Source organism: Urocitellus parryii, chromosome 15, assembly GCF_045843805.1.
Source record: "Urocitellus parryii isolate mUroPar1 chromosome 15, mUroPar1.hap1, whole genome shotgun sequence".
In the NCBI taxonomy this organism is placed as follows: Eukaryota; Metazoa; Chordata; class Mammalia; order Rodentia; family Sciuridae; genus Urocitellus; species Urocitellus parryii.
The window spans coordinates 24,170,004-24,193,446 of NC_135545.1; the positions used below are offsets into that span (position 1 = coordinate 24,170,004).

Sequence of the window (23,443 nt, forward strand, 5' to 3'; positions counted from 1 at the left end):
AGGAGGGGGAGCCGCCTGCCCACATTGACTGTATCCGCCTAGATCAGCACACTCGTGTTGCACCTGCGCAGAAGAAGGACCAGGATTGGTTTGTGGGGCGTTCTCAACTTGTTCCAACCAATCCAGATGTGCCGGGGGTGGGGTCCTGACTCTCACTGGCTGGCGCTGCGTCTGCGCGCGGGTTTTGTCGTCCACAGCTGTTCGCGCGTGTAGTGCAAGCTAGCGCCATGGAGTCGGGGTTGATTGGGCGCTTAGCCCCGCGCCTGGGCCTCACTAAACCTGAAGTGCTGAGGTGAGTCCGGCCGCTCTCGCCCCGGGAGAGGTCACTGTCTCACGATCCTGAGCCATTAGGTTTGGCCCGCGCCCTTTTACAGGACGGGCGGTGTGGGAATGGAGCGCAGAGGGTGGATGAGACTTAGGCCCTTCTTCAAGAAAAGGTTCACGACCATGGACTTGTATGAAATGATAAAAAGGGTCAGTTGTAGACGTCCTTAGGAACATCCAGCTTTGTGGGATGCACGGGGGTAGGAAAAGGAACGTGTCAGGGAGAAATTCGAGTCATTCTGTAGAATTTTATTGAGGGTTTATTTAACTTAGTGACCCAAACACGGTAGGGACCCTCTGGGGATCACTGTCTGCCAGTGGCAAGAACCACGTAGAACACTGCAGGATAGTGTGCCGGAGCGATTGTAGGGCAGGGCGTGGCCTATCAGCCACCTTAATAATAATTCAGGAAAGGTCCTGGAGGAGGTGCCCTTTGCTCTAAGACGCAATTGATGTGAGGTCCAGACCTGGGAAGATGTGGCAAGAGCAGCTCAAGGAGGCAACTGTTGCAAAATCCTAGAGATCAGAAGGAACACTGCAGGTCCGAGGTTCAAAAACACCTTTGCAGCCAAAGGTTAAGCCCGGGAGGGAGAAGCAAAAGAGCACTCCTTAAAAAAATTTAATTTAGGGACTGTGGCTGTCGCTCTCCGGTAGCGCACTTGCCTGGCATGTGTGACGCACTGGGTTCGATTCTCAGCACCCCATATAAATAAACAAAAAAAAAAAAAAGGTCTATCAACAACTGAAAATAAAATAAAATTATATAGGACTAGGTAATCGTTTAGAACAGCGGTTCTTTTTAAGTGTGGTCCCTGGACCCGCAGCAGCGTTATCATCTTGGCAGTCCTTAGAAATACAAATTCTTGAACCCCACTCCACACCTACTGACCAAACTGGCCAATGGGACCCAGAATCTGTTGTCATAAGCCCCATGGTGATTGTCCTGTAAAGTTTGAAAGCCACGAATTTAAAGGAAGGGGAAATAAAGGAGGGACCCTGATCCAACCTGCCCACCTCTGATTGTTCATGTTTGTTGCGGTAATGGATGGAGGAAAGAAAAGGGTTTTTTTATTTGTTTTTTTTGTTTTTGTTTTTTTTTTTGTTGTTGTTGTTGTTTTTAGAAATAGACTTTTACCTGAAAGCATTTGGAAAATGATGTTGGGAATCAAAGTTTTGCTACTGTCCTTTAAAACTTCCCCTCAGCACAGGATGTGAACTTCATTCTCAACCCCAAATAAACTTGCATAGTAGTTAGGCTCAAGATGAAGTCCATCCAAGTGTATTCATTGTTTACATAAGTGTCAGACAAACTTCTGAAAATAGGGTTTTTTTCTTTAATACCAGTATTTTATTTATTTTTATGTGGTGCTGAAGATCAGTCCCAGCACCTCACACATGCTAGACAAGCTTTGTACCAATGAGCTACAACCCCAGCCCCTTTTTTTGTTTGTTTGTTTGTTTGTTTGTTTGGTTTGGTTTTTGGTACCAGGATTGAACCCAGGAGTGCTTTACCACTAAACCACATCCCCAGCCCTTTTTGAGACAGGCTCTCAAGTTGCTTAGGTCCTTGCTAAGTTGCTGAAGCTGGCTTTGAACTTGCCCTCCTCCTGCCTCAGCCTTCTTAATCACTAGGATTACAGGTAGGTGTGTGCCACTACTCCTGGCCTGAAAAATATTTTTGATTCACATATTGTCCTTATAGAAAAGCAGAGGAGTACTTGAGACTGTCCCAGGTGAAGTGCATTGGTTTATCTGCACATATCACAGAAACCAGTAATGCAGTCATGTGCCTGGACCTTGCTGCTTCCTGGATGAAATGCCCCTTGGACAGGGTAAGTAGGTCCCATCAAATGTCTGAATAACCTAGCACAACACTAGAGCTTAGCTGTTATATTTTACTTTTTGTTAGATTAGACCCAGTTAAAAACTTTTCATGTTTTAGAATTTTGGTTATTATTATATGTTATTCTAGATAGAACTTTAGACTCATTTTGTCAAGTTGGCAAAAAATATTTTTTGCAATGTTCTCTTTACTCTTTATTTCCCTAACCACCTCTTTATTCATAGAAGCCGAGATCTCCCATGGGGTTGTTAGTTTGATCTCCTAAAGCACATATTTTGAATCTCTGATCCCCGTCTCCCACTGTCACAGTGATTAAGAGAAGCAGCTTTGGAGTCGGAAGAGTCAACAATGTTAAGATCAAATCTCAACACCATTCACTAGCTCTGTGAGCCACCAGTTTCTTCAACCATAAAGTAGAGATAAAAATGTTCATTTCACTGGGTGTTATTATTATGATTAAACAATATTACTGTATGTAACATCATTAGCAATATGTGTGTCATGGTGGAAACAATTATTAAATGGTGTAAATGTTAAAAACAAAGCTGTTTGTAGCTTGAGGTTAGACTCTCTTGAGCCCTGACCTCAATCTACACTATTCACTTAATAGATTCACTTTAATGACTTTTGGCTTTGAAAATGCACCTTTATTTCCTGGAGTGCTCTTCTGGCAAGCTCCTATTTGTCTTAAATGACCCCACCTTGCTGTTATATTCTTTTTATATATATATATATATATATATATATATATATATATATATGTATTTATTTTTTACTTGTAGGTGGACATATATCTTTATTTTATTTTATGTGGTGCTGAGGATTGAACCCAGGGATTCCAGTGTGCTAGGCGAGTGCTCTAGCTCTAAGCCACAATCCCAGCCCCTGCTGTTATATTCTTTATGAAGCTCTCCTTAATTCTCTCAGAGTTGTTTCCGATAGATACTGATTGTCCTGTTTTTTTTCTCTCCTGGTTTCCTTCTCTTCTCCCTTTCCTTTCTCTATTACATGCACCCTCCCCATATCCTTTTCACCACTTTCCTCGTTCTTTTTCCCAATCATTTGTACACTGGGCACCTTTGTTGAAAAACAAGTAACCTTATATTTGTTCCCATGTTGTTGTTGTTTTTAATTATTTGTGCATATGCATAACTACCTTTCTATTTTAAGAGCTTCCTGACTAGGACTAGGTAATCCTTTAGAGTAGCAGTAGTCTGCTTGACAAAATTACTGATTTTCTATTAAATGAAGTTAAACCTTTAATTAGAGTGATTTGCCACAGAATTAATTTTGAAAAGTTTATGCTGCTTATGAATTGTTTAAATCATAGAATTTATTATTTGTGTTTTTCCTTTCAAAGCCTTATTTAATTAAACTTTCTGGTTTGAACAAGAAGACGTATCAGAGCTGTCTTAAATCTTTTGAGTGTTTACTGGGCCTGAATTCAAATGTTGGAATAAGAGACCTAGCTGTACAATTTAGCTGTACAGAAGCAGTGAACATGGCTTCAAAGATACTGCAAAGGTATGGGCATAAAGAACCTTAACTGAAAGTGCATGCTGTAGATAAAGCAGAATCATACAGTGATCTATTCGGGTTAACTTTCAGTCTTAAAAAAAAGAACTTAAGATGCTAAATCAAAGAGTGTTTATCTCATGTATTTAAAATACTTTGTAAGTTCTGATTTGCATTTTCAGTTCCTTTTGAAATACTATTTCCTAACAATTCTACAAATACACTATTCCTCCAGCTACGAGTCCAGTCTTCCCCAGACACAACAAGTAGATCTTGACTTATCCAGGCCACTTTTCACCACTGCTGCACTACTTACAGCATGCAAGTAAGTGTTCCTATTAACATTCAGAAAAGCTTTCAAATTTATAAGTGGGTTTTTTTATTCACAAAGAATACTTCTAACTTTGGTTGATTTTAACTCAGAACATATTTTCCCCCTATAAATAACACTAGGAATATTGGCTAAGTGACCAGATTCTCAGTTATCTCATAATGTAGCTGACAACTTGGAACTAGGGCTGCCAGAAGCTCATTTGCCAAGTGGCAGCCATATATGTAAGATGGGTATTCTAATTTCAGAGTCTGCTTTTTATAAGTGATGAAATCTGTCAAAACAGTGGTCATGTGTGATTTTCTAGCCTTTTTTTTTTTTAATGTTAACTGTTCTTTAATTCATCTTAAAATTTTGGGTTATCTATGTATATATCAAGTTGTTACCTAATCGTCACCAAATTCCATGTGCATTTTAATTCTATTCATCTAATAAACAAAGAGCTTAAAAAGACAAATTTGCATGGTGCTAGCTAATGACATGTTTAGAATAAAGGAAAAAAAAACTGTGAACAGTTGGTTTTTTTAATAAAGCATAGGCAAAAAGAATTAATTTATAATCTAGGACTCGGGTTGTGACTTGCCTAGCATGTGTGAAGCACTGGGTTCGATCCTCAGCACCACATAAAAATAAAATAAAAGGGGCTGGGGTTGTGGCTTGGTGGTAAAGTGCTTGCCTAGCATGTGTGAGGCACTGGGTTCTATCCTCAGCACCACATAAAAATAAATTAAAAAGGGGGCCTGAGGTTGTGGTTCAAGTGATAGAGTGCTCGCCTACCTGTGAGGCACTGGGCTCGATCCTCAGCACCACATAATAAAATAAAATAAAGATAGATAAATAAATAAATAAGGTCTATAAACTAAAAAATTTGTTTTTAAATAAAGGTATTGTGTCCACCTACAACTAAAAATTAATGTTTAAAAAAATTATAATCTGGTTGGTCAAAGAAGAAAGCTGTGCTGGTCCTGATGTAAGCATTTATGAAATTCTTTCATAGGATTCTAAAGTTAAAAGTGGATAAAAACAAAATGGCAGCCACATCTGGAGTAAAAAGAGCCATATTTGATCGACTATGTAAACAATTAGAGAAGATTGGGCAGCAAATTGACAGTGAGTATTCTGTAATTCAAGAATGTATCATTTGAAAATGTGGACTTGCTGGTAAAAGTAAGATATTTTTAAACTTGTAAACTGGCTATTTTCTAAATTCTGTACTTAATGTGGGCCAGATAATGTCTTTAGTGAGAAACTGATTTTTGTATTTTTCAAGTAAAACAAAAAAAAAACCTATGATTCCATGAATTTATACCTGGAAAATGGATTCTTTTTTAACATGCTCTAATGTAAAATACCATCTGCCATATACATAAGCTAGGATACAAGTGGTTCTCAAATCTCATAAGAGGAACAGCAAGAAAAGAAAAGGGCAAGATCACTTGCCTTCACCTTATCCTGCTATTTTTTTTTCCATCGAGGTATCTAATTTTTATTTGTGATTCAAAATGTATCCAAATACTAAAATTAAAAATAGGAGGAAAAGTAACCTCAATAACACTTTTTTCTTTCCTTATAGATAGAGAACCTGGATATTTATCTAGTCCACCCCAGAAGAAAAAGAAAACAGTGGTTGAACCACCAGTGAAGGGTAAGGCTTACTAACACCATAATGACATTGAAATTAATGCAGTGTGATTAAGGCAGACTGCAGTCCTGTGCTGCTGTAGTAGCTCCCCTAAAGAGTATAAATCCTGACCATTAATCATTTGACACAACCAGTTTTCCAAGCAATCAGTGGAAGTAACAGAAACATTATGTAATTAAGAATGTGTCTGAAGCCAACCTGCCGAGGTTCAAATCCTGCTTTCCTACTCTTAAGAGCTTTTGACAAATTTAGCAGTTTTTTGAACAAAGAACCTCATGAATTGGACAACAGTCAAATCTGAAAGAAGTTCAGAGGGTTGCAAAAAGCAATATGAACAGCAAGATTTTATAGACTGAACCTGGAAGTAGAGAAATCACCTAATTGGCTATGGCTAAGCATTTTTCTCTTTGAGCATGATCAGATGGGATGTCCCTAGCTGGTTTTTGAGGCTTTTTTTTTTTTTTTTTTAAATCTTCTTAGCTTCAAAAAGGTAGGTTCTAGTTTGCTTACATAGAAAATCCAGCTACCTCATATTTGTTTTAACACTACCTACAAGCTGGGTGATTTTTTAAAAAAGTCACATAATTTCTGTGAATCTCAATTTCCTAATCCGTAAAATGTGATTAATATTAGAACTCACTTCATAGGATTGTGATAAGGGTTAGATGAGATACTGTTTAAAGTGCTCAGTTCAGTGCCTATTAAACACAAACAGTGATAAATGTTGACTGCTATTAGATGTCTTGGGATGCTTGGAGTAGATGTAGAAAAAAAACGATATGCCATTTCTGTATTTTATTACCTTGATTAATTGAAATAAATACTTTAAACAAATTTGCTTTTTTTTTTCTATTTCATTTGTAAACATAGGAATTTTAAAGCTAGTTTTTAACCTTTTCTCTCACAGAAATAGAAAAAGTAGTAGAGATCCCACATACATCTCAGAAAGATGAAGATCTGACACAGGATTATGAAGAATGGAAAAGGAAAATTTTAGAAAATGCTACCAAAGCTCAAAAGACTACAGCAAAGTGATTGCAGTTTCCATACTGGTATGTGCTGCAAACCTATGGTACGCTGCCACTTCCAGGAAGATTTTAGGACTTTGGGATTTTGTTTGAACTTTTATAACAATACCCTATTGCCTTCATAGTAAAGAAGCCAGCACTAGGGCTAATTTCTGTTCTGGGCTATGGGCTGGCCCCGGCCTTGACAATATTAAATCAACTACAGTACTTCAGCTCTCCACAGGTCTCCACTCTCCCACAAGATGTAATAGAAACCACTTTGCTTTTCGATTGTGTTTTAAGCTAAAGGCAGTTTCCATTTCTATCTGGAATATAAATTTCAGGCTGAATGGAATCTTACCAATTCTACTTAAGTTGTTGTGTATGTTTTTTGGTTTGACTAAATATATTGTACAGCCTATATTAATAAATGTTATTTTTATATACACCCAGATTGCAGTTGGCACCAGTTTGGAAGAATCTTTGTTAGGCCAGAATCTGTCTATTCTTGCAGGGGGAGAGAACAAGTTCCTGTTCGCTGAGCCTTATTGCTCACCAGCACCCAAGCTCAAGTCCCACTGGGCCAGTCATAATCAAGCAATATACTAAGGTTTATTTTCCTTAAACCATCTTGTCCTATTGTCCCAGGTGTGGAATACCTATAAAAACTTAAGCTGAAAAACATATGTACTACTTATAATAACTTTGAAATAATATTTGAATATTTTGTTCATAGAATTAAAAACTTGGGACTTAACGGGTTAAAATCTACACACTTCAAAATGTAACCTTCATAAACAGTACTTAATTTTAAATTATGGAAAGGTCTATTATAGAGGTTAGGAAGTTGCTTGGCATCATGCCACACATGATTTTAACTAAAATTAAAAATATATGATCTAATTCAATACTTCCATGATGGTATGAATTTCCATGATGATATAATTGCATTCAATTTTAAAATCTATTCACACTGGCCTCAGAAATAATAGTTGCTTTTTGTCTGCTACAAGTGGAATGATTCAGGGTGTATTTTTTTCTCTCCCACCTTTTTTAATTCTAGAAATTTGTCAAACTAAAGCTAAAGGAATACCATAGTCATATTACCCCAACAAAGGCATATTTGGCAAACCCCATGGTATTGGGAAATGAACATGAGCTTTAGAACCACACACACTTCAATTTAAATTCTGGCCAGGAGTGATGGTACATGCCAGTAATCCAACAGCTTGGGGGAACATAAGTTCCATAATTTTTAAAATGAAAATTCAAGTGATTGCAGTCAGGAAGATTGCAGGTTTGTAGCTAGCCTCAACAACTTAGCAAGGCTATAAGCAACCTAGTGAGACCCTGTATCAAAATAAAAGAAGGTGGGGATGTGGCTCAGTGGTTAAGCGATCCTTAGTTCAATTCATGGTACAAAAAATTAAAATAAAAATAAATAAATTCTGTCTCTGCCACTTTTCTCCTAAGAGTTCAACACTTTTAATAAGCCTGTTTAATGCTTATAAAATACATGACATATAGGAGGTATCCACTAAGTAGTAGCTTTTGTTATTAATTTTAACTAATATGGATAAGGGGATCATCCCTATTTATTTTAAAAGCTTACATAATTTGTTTTTATTTGGTGCCAATATTTAGATTTCTAGCTTTGAACCAAAAGCAATGTATTCACAGTATCACATGCTAGGCAAACGCTTTACTACTGAGCTATATCCCCAGTCCTCCCTTTTTTAAGTGTACTGTTCAGCAGGGTGTCTTGATCCAAATGCCCTTTTAGGGCAGGAGTCCATTGTTTTGCAACCAATCTCCAGAATTTTTTTCATCTTACAAAACTGCCAATTAAACAATTCCCCATTCTTCCCTCTCCCAGCCCTCAGACACATTCTTTTTGTCTCTGAATTTGATTGGGTACTTCATATAAGGTATTTCTTTGAGATTGATTTATTTTACTTAGCATAATGTCTTTAAGATTCATCCATATTATAGCATGTCAGAATATCCTTCCTTTTCAAGGTTGAATAGTTAGTCCATTTACTTTTTCCCCATCTATTCATGAATCAATGGGATGCATGTGTTGCTTCCTCTTGGTGGTTATGACTAATGATGCTGTGAACATGGATTTATAGATACTTCTTGGCAATACTGGTTTCAGTTCTTCTGGCTATGTTCCCAGAAGTGGTGTTATTGAAACGTGGTTATTCTATTTTTAAATTTTTGAGGAGCCATCATATTGTCCATTTTACATTTCCATCATTAGTTCCCATCAGTAGTCCCTACGTGCTCACCAATGCCTATTATTTTTGTTTTATTTTCCTGTGTTGGTTTTGGTTTTATGTTTTTTTCATAGTTGCCTTCTTAGTAGATGTGAGGTGTTATCTCATTGTGATTTTAATTTGCATTTCCTAATGATTATGTGAAGCATATTTTCATGTGTTTAGTAACTCTTCATATTTTCTTTGTAGAAATGTCTATTCAAGTCCTTTGCCCTTTTTTCAGTAGGGTTGTTTAGTTTTTGTTGTTGGGTTGTAGTTCGTTATATATTATAAATACTAACCTTTATATATTGGGGAAATTGGAAAATGTTTTATCTTGTTCCTTAGATTGTCTTTTCACTCTGTTATCTCTCTCATGCAGTTTTTAATTTTGATATAATCTACTTGGTCTATTTTTACTTTTGTTGCCTGTGCATTTTGCTCATGTTCCAAAGAAATCATTGCCAAATCCAATGTTATGAAGTTTTTCCCATTTTCTTCTAAGAGTTTTATAGATTTGACTCTTACTATTAGATATTTCATTCATTTTGAGTTTATTAGCACATTTACTTTGAAGTTACACTATTAAGATGAGATTCTGGTAAATCTGAAATTTCTGAGCCTTGTTTATGTATGAGAATAAATTTTCTTTAAAGGCAGGTATTAGTAATTATTTTGATTATTTAGAATGTAGCAGGGGGAGTGGGGAATTGCTGAAAGCAGTCTTGGTCCAAATGCCCTTTTAGGGCAGGAGTCCTTTTTACAATTTTCCAATACATTCACATCCCAGTGATGAAAGATTACTAATTAGTAAATCCATCTGTTTCAGTACTGTTTTTGTATAAAAAACTTTTGGAGGCTCAGCTCTATCAAATGTGAAACTTAGAATTAAATTCCCTCAATGACTCTGAATTATCTTTTTACTTTTATTCAAATAAAAGTCCAAACAAAGTCCATACTTAATATTAGGTTGCTAATTTTTAGTTGTAAAAGCAATACATACATGTTCATTGCTTAAAAAAGGAAAAATTCAAATGATTCAGAAAGTTATGAAGTAAAAAGTAGAATACCCCTTCCCACTCATCCGCTTTTTGGACCATATTGTGAAGTTTTTTGCATTTCCTTGAATTTTTAATGCACATATAAGCATATGTCTCTTCAAATGGGTTGATGCCATACATATGTTCTATAATTTAATAAAAATTACATATACATATATACGTGTATATATATATATATATATATAATTTTTCTTAACTGTAGGTGGAATCTATACCTTTATTTTATTTATTTGTACATGGTGCTGAGGATTGAACCCAGGGCCTCACACATGTTAGGCGAGTGCTCTACCACTGAGCCACACCCCCATCCCATGTTCTATAATTTTTTAAATGAGAAGATGACTTTTAGTAGATCTAGATCTATCTTTAATAGCTGTGAATTATTCTATATGATTATGGCAAAATTTATTTAACTAAACTCAAACTTTCATTGAGTCATTAGCAACAGTGCTACAGTAAAAAAAAAATTGTATAAACCTCTGCATATTTGTTCAAGTACTAAGAGATAAATTTCCAAAAATAGAATTGCTACATAAAGTGTGGGTAAAGGTGGAGAAATGACATTTTTCCCACACCCTTACAAACTTTTCACCAGCCTTATAAATGAATAAGGTAGACCCTGATACCTTTTAGTTTCTCTGCCCAAGAATTTCCAATGACTATTTATCAAATTATTAAAGTCCCATTAGAAATAGTTGATACTAGCACTGTTCTAATCTAAAATATTTTGAGGTAAGTACACACCGGCAAGTGGAGAACTAAAAATATCCATAAATTCAAGCTTCATAAAAGCTCTTTTTTTTAATATTTATTTTTTAGTTATAGGTGGACACAATATTTTATTTTTACCTGGTGCTGAGGATCGAACCCAGTCCCTCATGCATGGGCAAGTGCACCACAGCTGAGCCACAACCCCAGCCCTCATAAAAGCTCCTTTGAGTTTCAAATTGGGGGCTAAATGTCATATTACCTCTTATACTTGTGTGGATTCATATTATTTCCCAAGGATCATATGTCCTAGAGATAAGAACTGTTGTACAAAGGGAAACTACAGAATATTATAATTCCTTCTTATAGGCTACCCTCAGAAAACTTTTTCCAGAAAAATAACTGATACTTAAAAAATAAAACATTTTACCAAATTGCTAGTATTGTCTCAGATAGTTTCTGATGTTTACTTATTAATTGGCCAAGTTGGAGCAGGCCTAGAGGTGCTGACACTGAAAATCTGACCTTCCCTAAGAGGGTTAGCTTCCCAGAGGAAAGGTACAACTTGAGAACTGCAGCATCAGGATAACCTCTCCATCTTTTGCTTCCTTCTTTATACCAAGAAAATTCTTTATTCTGGACGGGGAGAATCCTAGAAAGGCTGTGAAACTGCTGCATGTCTGATTAAAAATGAAAAATCACTACACCAACTAAACTTGAGAAGGTATTGATAACTTGACAAGGAATTGGGAATAGCACAAGAATCAAAACCAAAGAAATTAAAAAGAATGTTTCAAATAATAAAGTGTTCCTTTTAATCGCTATAAGTTGGGAAACTGTTAAAATATACATAGTTAGAAGTTAGTAAATATATTGCTTGCTACATTGAGAATAGTGTTATTTCAGTGAATGGATGATTTCATAAATGCTTACAATAGTGTTTAAAAATGCCCCTACATTTTTTGTCTGTTTAAAGTAAGTATGAAGTGAAATGTCTTTCTGCCCTTTTCACATGAATTGTCTGTTTAAAGAATGACAACACTGAAAGTAGTATGTCCTTACTACAGCAGTAAGAGAGCAGTTTTCCTTTATTGCTTCATAATGTAACATTCCTGTGTTTCTCTCAGCTGAACATCATTACACTATATTTTGTAGATCAGCTTCCAGGCTTACAAAACCAGAGATTCATACCCAAGAAAAGGGAGTCAGGACGGGACAAAATTTAGAAAAGAATGAAGGTATGTAGAGTTTAAAACACACATTCCAAATTATCAGATTTAGCTGTAACAGTTGATATATTTCAAGATTGCAAATGATACTAAAGAATACACATCAATGTTGATTCTCAAAGGGAGCATAAATTAAAACAAATTTGAGGATTACTGTCCTAAGCCCACATAGTTTGACACTAGAGCAGGAAGTTCAAGATAGATCAAACTTCTAGGAATTCTTGTTTTGGCATTCTTTGTACTGGACGAGATAATAATAATATATCTTTGTGTCTACTGAGTTCTTTAATCACATTAAGTTTAGAATTTAATTTGATTCTATGCAAAGTAGGACCTTTCCTACCTACCTAAGCATGCCTACGCTTATTGTCAAAAGGAGGAATACTTGAAAAGTAAACACAGCATTTCAAACCTAGTGATCTTACAAGGCGGAAACAAAGCTCCTAAGATATTTTCTTTTTAGCCACTTTTGTCCATAAGGCAATAGCCAGAACTTTTTTTTACAAAATAAGAGGAATCAATAATAGTAGAAGGTCATATTACTTAAAATCTTGAGTCATCTCTTCACATCACCACTGGCCTCAATAATTTCTGGGCCCACTGGAGCAGCAGAGTTGAAGATTAGGGACAAGTTGGAAATTTCCTTAACCTGTTCGCAGCAGCCACCACGTAGAAATGTTTCTTGAGGGAAGAAGTTAAAAAAAATAAAAAGAGAAAGCATATTTTTAGACCAATGGCTTTAAGAAGATATAATGACTTAAACAAATCTACTACTAGGGTTTGTTCAGAACAAATTTCTAGAATAATTATAGTCAAATAGTTATATGACCTTAAATGGCATGTTTCAAGTTAAGTATGAAGTGAGATGTCTTTCTGCCCTTTTCACATGAAAAGGGGAGCACCCTAGAGCAGTGTTTTTCAAACTGAATCACAACTCACCAGTAGACTGTGTAATTAAATTCACGGGTTGTGGGGCTAGGATTGTAGCTCAGTTGGTAGAGCATTTGCCTAGCATGTGTGAGGCACTGGGTTCGATCCTCAGCACCACATAAGAATAAATAAATAAGATGAAGGTATTGTGTCTGTCTACAACTAAAAAACATATTAAAAAAAAAAAGTTCATGGATTGTGAACAGTTTTTTTCCTTATGAAACCAAATGACAACCAAAAATATAAGCATGTGTCACACTGTTACAGTAAATGAAATAATATTTTGCTTCATCTGTGTCTACATGTGCTGGATCCCTAGATAAAGATTTGGGATTTATTTTGTTTTATTATATTTGTGCTGGGGATCAAACTAGGGCCTTGCATATACTAAGCAAGCATCCTACTAATGAGCCCTGCTTTAGTTTTTTTGCAAGGATCTGAGTCCGTACCAAAATATTGGAAAGCTACTTGTTTTTAAGATATTTTCTATGTCTATGGTATGAATGAGTTCTGTTATAAACAAATTATAAAATGTTTAAAATTTAAATAGGACTTTCTCAACCCCCATTTCAGTAGTTTGAAAAGTAGGCCTCAAGCTACAACCAGTTAGTTCAGGAGCTTCACTACTATTACCACTGAGAACCTATGCTCAACTTCATTCTGCCATTTCAAGTGTCCATATAACTACAAACTAAAAGTCACATTTATTCCAGTTAGTTTTGGTGTGTAGTTTTGTCTTGTTTTGGTGCCGGGGATCAATCCTCAGTGCTTTACCACTGAGCTATATCCCCAGTCCTAAGTTGCTGAGGTCTTACCAAGTTGCCAAGGCTGGCCTCAAACTTGTGATCCTCTTGCCTTGCCTCCCAAATCCTTGGGACTCCAGGCATGCACCACTGCACCCAGTTAGTGTGTGGTATATTTTAATCAAGTAATGGCTTTTGATATGAATAGATTTTTTTTCCCCTAAATTATTCAAAATCAAAATGTAAGTAAAAACTTAGCTAAAACTCTTACAAAGTACAGAAGATAAATGTTGCCTTTACTGAAAGAAAAAATACCTTCCATTTTCTCTGGGCCATGTATTTCTGCAGCAATAGTTGGGATTTGAGACGAACTTTGGATTTTGAGGCTTTGGCGGGCAAATTATTCAACCATTCATGTTTCAGGCATTGTGTGGCACTCATTCTGCAGCTGTGAAATCAAATAGGAGTCAAAACTTTTAGTTGAGGTTACCCTTTCTAGTTGTCCAAAACTTCCATTGGATGGAAGCCTGAGTCGGTGGAACAAATTAATGATTCAGACAGATTCGTGCCATATACCAAAAAGGGAACTCCTAGTTATCTAAAATTTTGCTCCTTAAAATTGCCAGTAAGTTGCCATCAGAATGTTCCCTGACCTCTACAGAAGTGATTAATTTCCACCACCCAGAGAGGGCTAGGAAACAGAGCATTAGAAGGCCATCTGTACCTCAGATTGCTCTTAATAGATGAAAGAACCTGACACTTAAAGGAAGTTTATTTTTCCTTACAGAGGATAATGTCAAGTGATTCTTTTGAATTAGAATTATTTTTATTCTCACATAACCTTTCACCATCAGGAAAAAAACTGAAGATCACAGAACAATAAGCTGCCTTAGAGACCAGATTCTTGAGTCTTACTCCTGGGTCACTAATACTTTTGGTTATTTTCAGTTACTATTTTGTCTGAGTATCAAAAAACACAATGGTTCAACCCATGACTTTAATAAGAGCTGAAGAAGTCAGCATAGGTTTCCATCACTAAGAAATTAGATATTCAGACCTTTATTCTGGAGAATGATGATTTTTTTTCTTGACTTTTTTTTTTAGTTATAACTTGAAAATGTGACCCATTTGTAAATAATGCATTTTTATAAAACTCTCCTAGAGCTTATGCTTCTAGTTGTTTTAAAATTGATTTCTTTTGTCCCTTCCTCTGCTCCCTTTATTGTTCTGAAGAAATACAGACTAAGAAATCCTAAAGAAAGGAAGGACTCAACAAGCCAGAACAGCACCCAGATTAGGGTAACCATCAGAATGGTCCATGACAAGCAGTAAAGGGTACCTCTTCTCTTTGACAAGTAGCCGGGAAACAAAGTCCTTGGCCTCCTCTGACAGCCCTTCAAAGGTGTCAGCATCGAAATCCCAGCTACAGTTCACAATAAAATTCATGGTTTCTGCATCTGTTTCCCCTAGGAATGGGGACAAACCACTGAGTCTATAGAAGAGAGAAAGAACCATCAGTTTATGGAAGCCACATTTGCTGACACTTCAAAAGAATAGAGAAGAAACATGAGGGTCAAACAGACCTAACCAGAATCAAAAGGCTTCAAAAGAAAAATACTCGTATTATTTCTTCATAGGATACAGTTCAGCGTGTTTGTTAAGAGAAGGAGACAGAAGGTTTAAAACTTTAGAGGTAGGAATGGTATTTGGAATAAGTTCCCTATCATTCTCACCTCTTTTGTCAACTCAGTACGTCCAGAATATAATAATTTTATTCTAATTTGTTATATATGAAAGCAGAATGTATTACAATTCATGTCACACATATAGACACAATTTTTCATATCTCTGATTGTATACATAGTATATTCACACCATTCATGTCTTCATACATATACTTAGGGTAATGATGTCCATCTCATTCCACCATCTTTTTTACCCTTTTGCCCCCTCCCTTTCACTCCCTCCCCTTTGCCCTTTCTAGAGTTCATCTAATCTTCCCATACACCCACTCCCAACCCCACTATGAATCAGCCTCCTTATATCAGAGAAAACATTTGGCATGTGGTTTTTTGGAATTGGCTAATTTCACTTAGCATTATATTCTCCAACTCCATCCATTTACCTTCAAATGACATGATTTTATTCTCTTTTATTGCTGAATAATATTCCAATGTGTATATATACCACATTTTCTGTATCCATTCATCTACTGAAGGGCATCTATGTTGGTTCCACAGTTTAGCTATTGTGAGTTGTGCTGCAGTAAACATTGATGTGGCTGTGTCCCTGCAGTATGCTGTTTTTAAGACCTTTGGGTATAGACCAAGGAGTGGGATAGCTGGGTCAAAAGGTGGTTCCATTCCCAATTTTCTAAGGAATCCCCATATTGCTTTCCATACTGGCTACAGAATACATTAATTTAATTTAAAAATAGTTTTCCATGTCTCTTCAACAAGCAGGGTCATTCAGATACTACCCTCACCTTCAGCCAAAGGGAAATTGGCTTTGTTAGGCTCCTGCTAAATTCAGGACTGAGTGGCAGGGTAACCTAAGTGTCTGACTCTAAAATTCCCCAGCCTGATGCAGCAGACACAAAGTGCAGGGATGTAGGTAGCAGTAACACAGTAATGATGAGAAAAAGAAGTAAAACACAACTTTTGCCTCTAAAAAAAATAGCAAAGGGGAGTCCACAGTTGTAGAGAACAAGGAGACAGAGTCAGAAGTGACAAAGTAAGATGACACAATAGTGTCCAACCTGCCCATCCCCTTGCCTTAGCCTTTGATACATTCCAGCCCCCACTGACAAAGTACCTGCATTTCTTTTCTGAAGCTTTTCCAATTAAATCTTGCTTTACTAACCAGGAAATTAATTCTACCCTCACATACATACCTGGGATCAACCCGCAAACAAGAACAAATAAAAATTGGTATATAAATAACTCAGTAAGTACTCCACAATGATTCCAGAGTTCCCTGGTAGAATTAAATTTCAATTGCCTGAAGATGGGCCTTACCGCATTGGTTATTTTCAATTATTATTTTATGTCTTGAGTCTCAAAAACTCAGTGGCTCAACCCATGACTATCAACCCATGACTATCAATCCATGACTTTGATAGAGTGCTAAATCCTAAGTAAGCCTTCATTATGAAGAAATGAGGTATTCAGACTTTTATTTTGGGGAATGACAACTTTATATCTTAATTTTTTCTCCCATATTAGCCTATTATAATTGGTAACTTTGGGGGCTGGGGCTCAGCAGTAGAGCACTCGTCTAGCACGTGTGAGGCACTGGGTTCAATCCTCAGCACCACATAAAAATAAATGAATAAAACAAAGATATTGTGTCCAACTACAACAACAACAAAAAAGAAATAGGATCCATTAGTAAATATGGTTAACTGGCTTGATTCACTCCCTTAACTGGCTATCTTCCCATCTCTCTACCCTACTCTTGTATTTTGTGTTTCCTGGGAACACTTCCCAAATAAACTACTTGTGTTCAAGTTTTTGCTGCTCCAAAGGATACCCAGAGTAAAACAAGTGGTCTCCAGCCCCACCTCAGAGCCCCTAAGCACTCACAGCATGTAGGTGATGACTCCCACACTCCACATGTCGGTGGGGAATGAAACAAACTCATAGTTGACAACTTCTGGGGCCAGGAACTCAGGAGTACCAAAATTCACCTTCAGCTTTTCCCGAGGCTTGTACCTGAGAATGAAGAGAAACATGGAAGAAGATGTGAATACTGGGACTAATTCCTGGTGGGAGGAAACATTGTTTGACCCTCTGTCCAGCATATTGCCTGGACCTCGCACACCACACATGTGGCTTACAGAAAACCACAATCCTTTTCTAGGCATTTACAGCCAAAAAAGGAGAGAATATCAATACATCTTATTGGACTATTCAGCTACACGAGTGAGTACAAATGGGATAGAAGATGTTGGGAAGGGACTGCTCTGTCAATGTGCACAAAGTGACTTGAGGGATGATGGTAAGAATTAGAAAAAGAAAGAAGCTAGGCATGGTGGTGCACGCCTGTAATCCCAACAGCTCAGAAAGCTGAGGCAGGAGGATTCCAAGTTCAAAGTCAGCTTCAGCATCTTAGACCTTGTCTCAAAATATAAAAAGGGAGGGGGATATGCCTCAGTGGTTAAGTGCCCCTGCGTTCAATCCCTAGTACCAAAAAAAAAAAAAAAAGAAGAAGAAGAAGAAGAAAAGATTTTGTTACTTATCATTAGGGAATGTAAATCAAAACAACAAAGTGATACCACTTTACTGAACCCCCATAAGTATATATACCTCATAGAAGGTAGAAAGGAAGGAAGGGAATTTCAACTAGATTGTAGAAGTACTAGAAAATTTATGTTGGGAATGTAAAACGGGGCAGCCCTATGGAAAATAGGAAGGGAGTTACCCAAAAAGTTAAAAAATAGAATTACCATGTGATGTAGCAATTCCACTTCTGGGTAAGTAGATCTGCAATAATTAAAAGTAGGGTTTCCAAAAGATATGTATATACCCATGTTCATAGTAGCATTACTTAAAATAGCAAAAAGGTAGAAGCCACCCAAGTGATCATTGGCAGATGAATGAATAAAGAAAACAGAATATTATTCTGCCTTAAAAAGGAAGAAAATTCCGGGGTGGGGATGTGGCTCAAGCGGTAACGCGCTCGCCTGGCATGCATGGGGCACTGGGTTTGATCCTCAGCACCACATAAAAATAAAAGATGTGTGTCCACCAAAAACTGAAAAATAAATATTAAAAAAAAATTTCTCTCTCTCAAAAAAAAAGGAAGAAATTTCTGATACAGGCTTCAACATGGATGAATGTAAAGACATGCTAAGTGAAATAAACTAGTCATAAATACCATGTGATTCCACTGATGGGAGGTAACTAGAGCAGTCAAATTTATAGAAACAGAAAATAAAATGGTAGTTACCAAGGGTTGGAGGCAGGGGAAAAATGGGAAGTTATTATTTAATGGATATAGAGTTTCAGTTTTAAAAGATGAGAGAGTTCTAGAGGCTGAATGTACAATAATGCACTACTACAGCTGTACTACTGTACACTTAAAAAATTAAGATGGTAATTTTTTCAATTATCTTATCCTAAATGGCAAAAATTGTATATTTATTTATGACATATAGCATGGTGTTTTTGGTATATGTATAGCTTTTGAAATAGCTAAATCAAGCTAATTAACATGTACCTCACTTATTTTTATGTGGTGAGAACACTTGGAATCTATTTTCTTAGCAATTTCAAATACGCAACATATGTTATTAATTATAGTCACCATGTTGTTCTATGAATCTCTTTAACTTATTTTTCTTCTCTCAAATTTTGTTATCTTTTTTTTCCCCCTGTACCGGGGATTGAACTCGTGCACTCAACCATTGAGCCACATCCCCAGCCCTATTTTGTACTTTATTTAGAGACAGATCTCACAGAGTTGCTTGCTTTTGCTGAGGCTGGCTTTAAACTCACGATCCTCCTGTCTTTAGTCTCCTGAGCTGCTGGGATTATAGGCATAAGCCTCCATGCCCAGCTGAAATTTTGTATTCTTTATCCAATATCTCCCCAATGCCACTAACTCTCCCCCTAGTAACCACCATTCTATTCTGCTTCTATAATATCATCCTTTTTAGAGTCCACATATTAGTGAGCTTATGCTATATTTGTTTTTCTATGCCTGACTTATTTTACTTAATATAATGTCCTCCAGGGTCATATATTTTCAAATAATACTTCCTTTTTTTAAGGTGAAATAGTATTTTATTTCATATATATTCTACATTTCCTTTATTCACTCATACAATTATGGACATTGGGTGGTAAATTTTATATTATGTGAGTTTTTTTTTTAAAGAGAGAGAGAGGAGAGAGAATTATTTAATATTTATTTTTCAGTTTTTGGCGGACACAACATGGTTGTTTGTATGTGGTGCTGAGGATCGAACCCGGGCTGCACGCATGCCAGGTGAGCGCACTACCGCTTGAGCCATATCCCCAGCCCATATTATGTGAGTTTTTAAAATCATGATTCCCAAAACAAAGAATTAGAAGATGTTATGGGCAAGAAGTTTAAGCAAAGCTCAAAAGAGAGTTGATGGCTGAGTGGAAGAGGGTGGCAAACTGTAGTTTTTAGAATCATTCTAAAAGGAAAAGAAAATCTCTAGTTAAAATTTAGTGGGTACTTTCTGTCAGGTACTGTGCTAAAATTTTTTTACATACCAATATTATACCTTTCATTTCACAATAGCCCTATGAAATAGGTAAGGTAAGGTTATTGTCTTCATCTTATAGATGAGTCAATTAAGAATAAAATGAATCAAATAATTATTCTGCCAAAATACCCTGTTTCCTTCAAACCACTTTCTAAAGAATCTTCTCTTCCAATTTACTGGGATCCAGGTAAATACAGACCTAGGACCAATACAACCTACATTCATCCAGGGAAAGAACCACAAGGGGTTGATGGGATTTCCACCAAGAAGCTGAGAGAGCATGTAAACCCTCCTCTGGCAATCCAATCTTCCCCTGTACTAGCAACTGGCCCAATACTTTCGGTAAAGGAGGAAAAATGAGAGGACGCAGCCTTCCTCTCAAGAAGAGAAGGCCTTTTCTCTCAACCCCTAGAACTCACCTTCCCAGATGGCATTATCATTCCCAATGCCTCATTGTGTCCCTTTCACTAAAAGTATAATATATTCATTGACTCCTCCCCTTTTTTTTTTTAAATTTTTTAGTTCTCGGCGGACACAACATCTTTGTTGGTATGTGGTGCTGAGGATCGAACCCGGGCTGCACACATGCCAGGCGAGCGCGCTACTGCTTGAGCCACATCCCCAGCCCTGACTCCTCCCCTTAATGTTGGGGTTGGCCATATGAGTTCCACCCAACAGAATATGGGTGGACGTGACATTGGACCAATTCTTATCTAGGCCGTGAGAGCTTGTCCTCTTGCTCTTCTACCATTATTAATATGAGAAGTGAATGAAATACACATGGAGCTGATGTGAACTCACTGATCACATCTTGGATCTAAGCTCAGCCTAGATCAACTGACTCTCAGCCAGTGGTGTGGAGATAAATGTTTAACAATTAGCTATTAGTTTATACACACACACACACAAAAAAAAAAAAAAAAAAAAAAAAGCCCTGATTTGTAGCATTTGCCAATTACTGGGGTGTAAATACTAATTTCCCATGGCTGATTTCAAGGTACTATGATAAAGTCAATAACTGAAGACTTGGGAAGAGCTGCTTAATTGCTCACCATTCTGGAGTATTTCTACCATACTGCTGTAAGAGATATAAATAACCTCAGGAACATAGACTGTAGTAAAACAATTAGGTAGGATGTTTTTAGTACATGGTATCTTAGTTTTTAATGTAATTTCTTTAATTATAAAGAAATTTAATTTATAGTTTTAGTTTTAATAATAGCTGTGTTTAACAGCTGAATTACAAAATTCCAACTAGTACAATAGGTTTCAACTGAGTTAGGTTTAGTATACCATTACCTGAGGTAACTCACAAATGTGTATATGAGAATACATCATCAGGGGATGTGGAGAATAAGAAAAATAGTAGAATGAAACAGACATTATTATTGTATATATGTATGTGACTATATGACCAATGTGATTCTATAATATGTATACTCAGAAAAATGAGAAATTATATCCTATCTATGTATGATACATCAAAGTATATAAGTGCATTCTACTGTCATGTATAACTAATTAAAACAAATTTTTAAAAAGAATACATCATTGTTCTCTGGCTATTCAGAGAAGACTTCCCTGATTCCAGAGGTGGTTGCTTCGTACTCTCAGTTCACAGGGTTTTGGGGTGGTTTGTAATACAGCAGTATTGTGACAAGAGTTAATCTATGCATTCACTCCAAAACTGTGTCAAAATATCCAACAAAACCCTCCCTCCAGATTCCTCTATGACCATAGTCTGATATAGGAAGTCTCATATCACTTGGAATAAGCACCCCCTTGCCCTGCTCAGGACCTGATAAAAATGATTTTGTGTTCTAATTCCAATTTGAACCCTGGTCTGGGAGCTGGGAGACTTCCAACATACTGGAGATCCAGCTTAAACAAGATATCTCCCATCCTGTTCTCATCCTTTACCCTTAACAAGTCATTACTTAGATCCACTGATGGCTTCATTGTCCAGCTTGGGTTACCCTGGTTTCCTCTTTCTGAATGCTAGGGCCTCTGAAGATTTCTGTATACCTCTACTCTGCCAGGAGCTGTAAATCTAAGCATCTTTCAAATCCCCATCCAAAAGTACAACAGCTTTTTTATGGTTCGTATTGTCTTTATAAACATTTCGTTATTCTGAAGTATAGAACATGCTTTCTGAACCTGCATGCTCTCCCCACAGAGCTTTTGACTAATTTTCAGCCCTTTTCACTTCCCTACCAGGTTCAACTCAATGGCCTATAGGATAACATGTAAATTTGTGAACCTAACATTCATGACTCCTCATTTAGCACCCTCATTTTCTACCATATCTCTCTCAGACCAGCCTGCTCATACACAGCATATACACTTTTCTGGTCCCATAACTCACATTGTCTCCCCTGCCTCCACCAACTCTCGCAGCTGCACCAAAGTCTATTATGTGCACCTCCTCCCAACTATTCAGTGATGTTATATTGGTTGCTTGAAATTAGCAAAAATTGGTAAACATTACAAATCAACCTTACATCCTCTCACTTTCCACCTCTTCAGCTCGTGGTTAAACATTTGCCAGCACACTATTGCTCACTGTTAACAAATCCTATCCATCCATCCCTTCTGGCTATTCAGAGAAGCCTTCCCTGACTCCAGAGGTGGTTGCTTCTTACTCTCAGATCACAGTGTGTCACTGTAAATACCCATGTGGTAAATGGTATCTGACATTCTTTTTTCATTGTAGTTGGACACAATACCCTTATTTTTTAATTTTTTTATTTTTATATGGTGCCGAGGATCGAACCCAGCACCTCGCACATTCTAGGCAAGTGCACTACAGCTAAGCCACAATCCCAGCCCAGTATCTGACATTTTGAGGAGTTTTGTCAAAGTATCAAAATAAAATCATCCCCTTACCTTCTGGCCAGCCCAAAGTCAATGATCTTAATTTGGTGTCCTGTCTGATTTACACACAGTATATTCTCTGGCTGAAAAAGAAAAGAGAAGTCTGCTTAACTCAATCAGCAGCTAAGGAGGTCCACAGCTCCCATTTACTTGTCTATAGGCCTCAGTTTCCCAGCCTTCAAGATAAATTAATGACTTGGGGCAGCCCTACAAGGGTTATATAATGAAAATAAATGAAAGGGGCTGATGAGCCAAAAGGATTGGTTGTAGAGTGTGAGAAACTGGAAGACTTCTGCCTATACAAAAGGCCAGCCACTGCTCAGCTCCAGCCACTGGCCACTGGGCAGACACAACTATTAATCCTTAGAAGGAGCCAAAAACATGGGGTTTTATATGAAAATTCCATGTTTTTAAATGTCTACAACCAAATCAAACTTAAACACATTCATTATGGGTGGGAACCAAACAGAACACTTCTGTGATACAGATTTGGGTCACATGCTGCTTGTTTGAGACTGTTGGTTTGGAGTAATGGTTCCCAGCCCCAGTTGCCCATTAGAATCAAGGAGTTTTGAAAGTCCCAGTGGCAGGCCCCAGCCCTGACCCATGACAATGGCATCTCAGGGATGAGACTACAACATCACTCAAGGAAAACACAGCTGCTAAATGTCAACCTGCCATTTGGTGGCCTTGATATGCTTTTACTTTTAGGTCTTTCTGATCAGCTCCTAGACGCTTAG

The 23,443-nt window shown here is 37.0% G+C and overlaps 2 protein-coding genes across 4 annotated transcripts in view; one reads left to right on the forward strand and one right to left on the reverse strand.

Moving 5' to 3' along the window:
• Positions 1-227: 227 nt before the first annotated feature.
• Orc6 (origin recognition complex subunit 6) lies at positions 228-6,690 on the forward strand. Its single transcript, XM_026406904.1, has 7 exons — positions 228-292; positions 2,027-2,156; positions 3,528-3,691; positions 3,918-4,007; positions 5,011-5,123; positions 5,587-5,658; positions 6,563-6,690. Exons 1-7 carry the CDS (start codon positions 228-230, stop codon positions 6,688-6,690), a joined length of 762 nt encoding a protein of 253 aa, XP_026262689.1.
• Positions 6,691-11,652: 4,962 nt separating this feature from the next.
• Positions 11,653-23,443, reverse strand: part of Mylk3 (myosin light chain kinase 3) — a 45,827-nt gene continuing 34,036 nt past the window's right edge. For 2 of the 3 annotated variants that reach the window (XM_077793009.1, XM_077793010.1), the window contains exons 9-13: positions 22,716-22,786; positions 17,176-17,304; positions 14,931-15,083; positions 13,907-14,039; positions 11,654-12,599 (exon numbers count right to left, since the gene is read on the reverse strand). In XM_077793009.1, coding sequence (XP_077649135.1) covers positions 12,540-12,599; positions 13,907-14,039; positions 14,931-15,083; positions 17,176-17,304; positions 22,716-22,786 — 546 coding nt within the window. In that variant the 3' untranslated portion in view covers positions 11,654-12,539. Of the gene's footprint in view, positions 12,600-13,906; positions 14,040-14,930; positions 15,084-17,175; positions 17,305-22,715; positions 22,787-23,443 lie in introns of all 3 variants that reach the window. The other variant, XM_077793008.1, reaches the window with a different exon arrangement.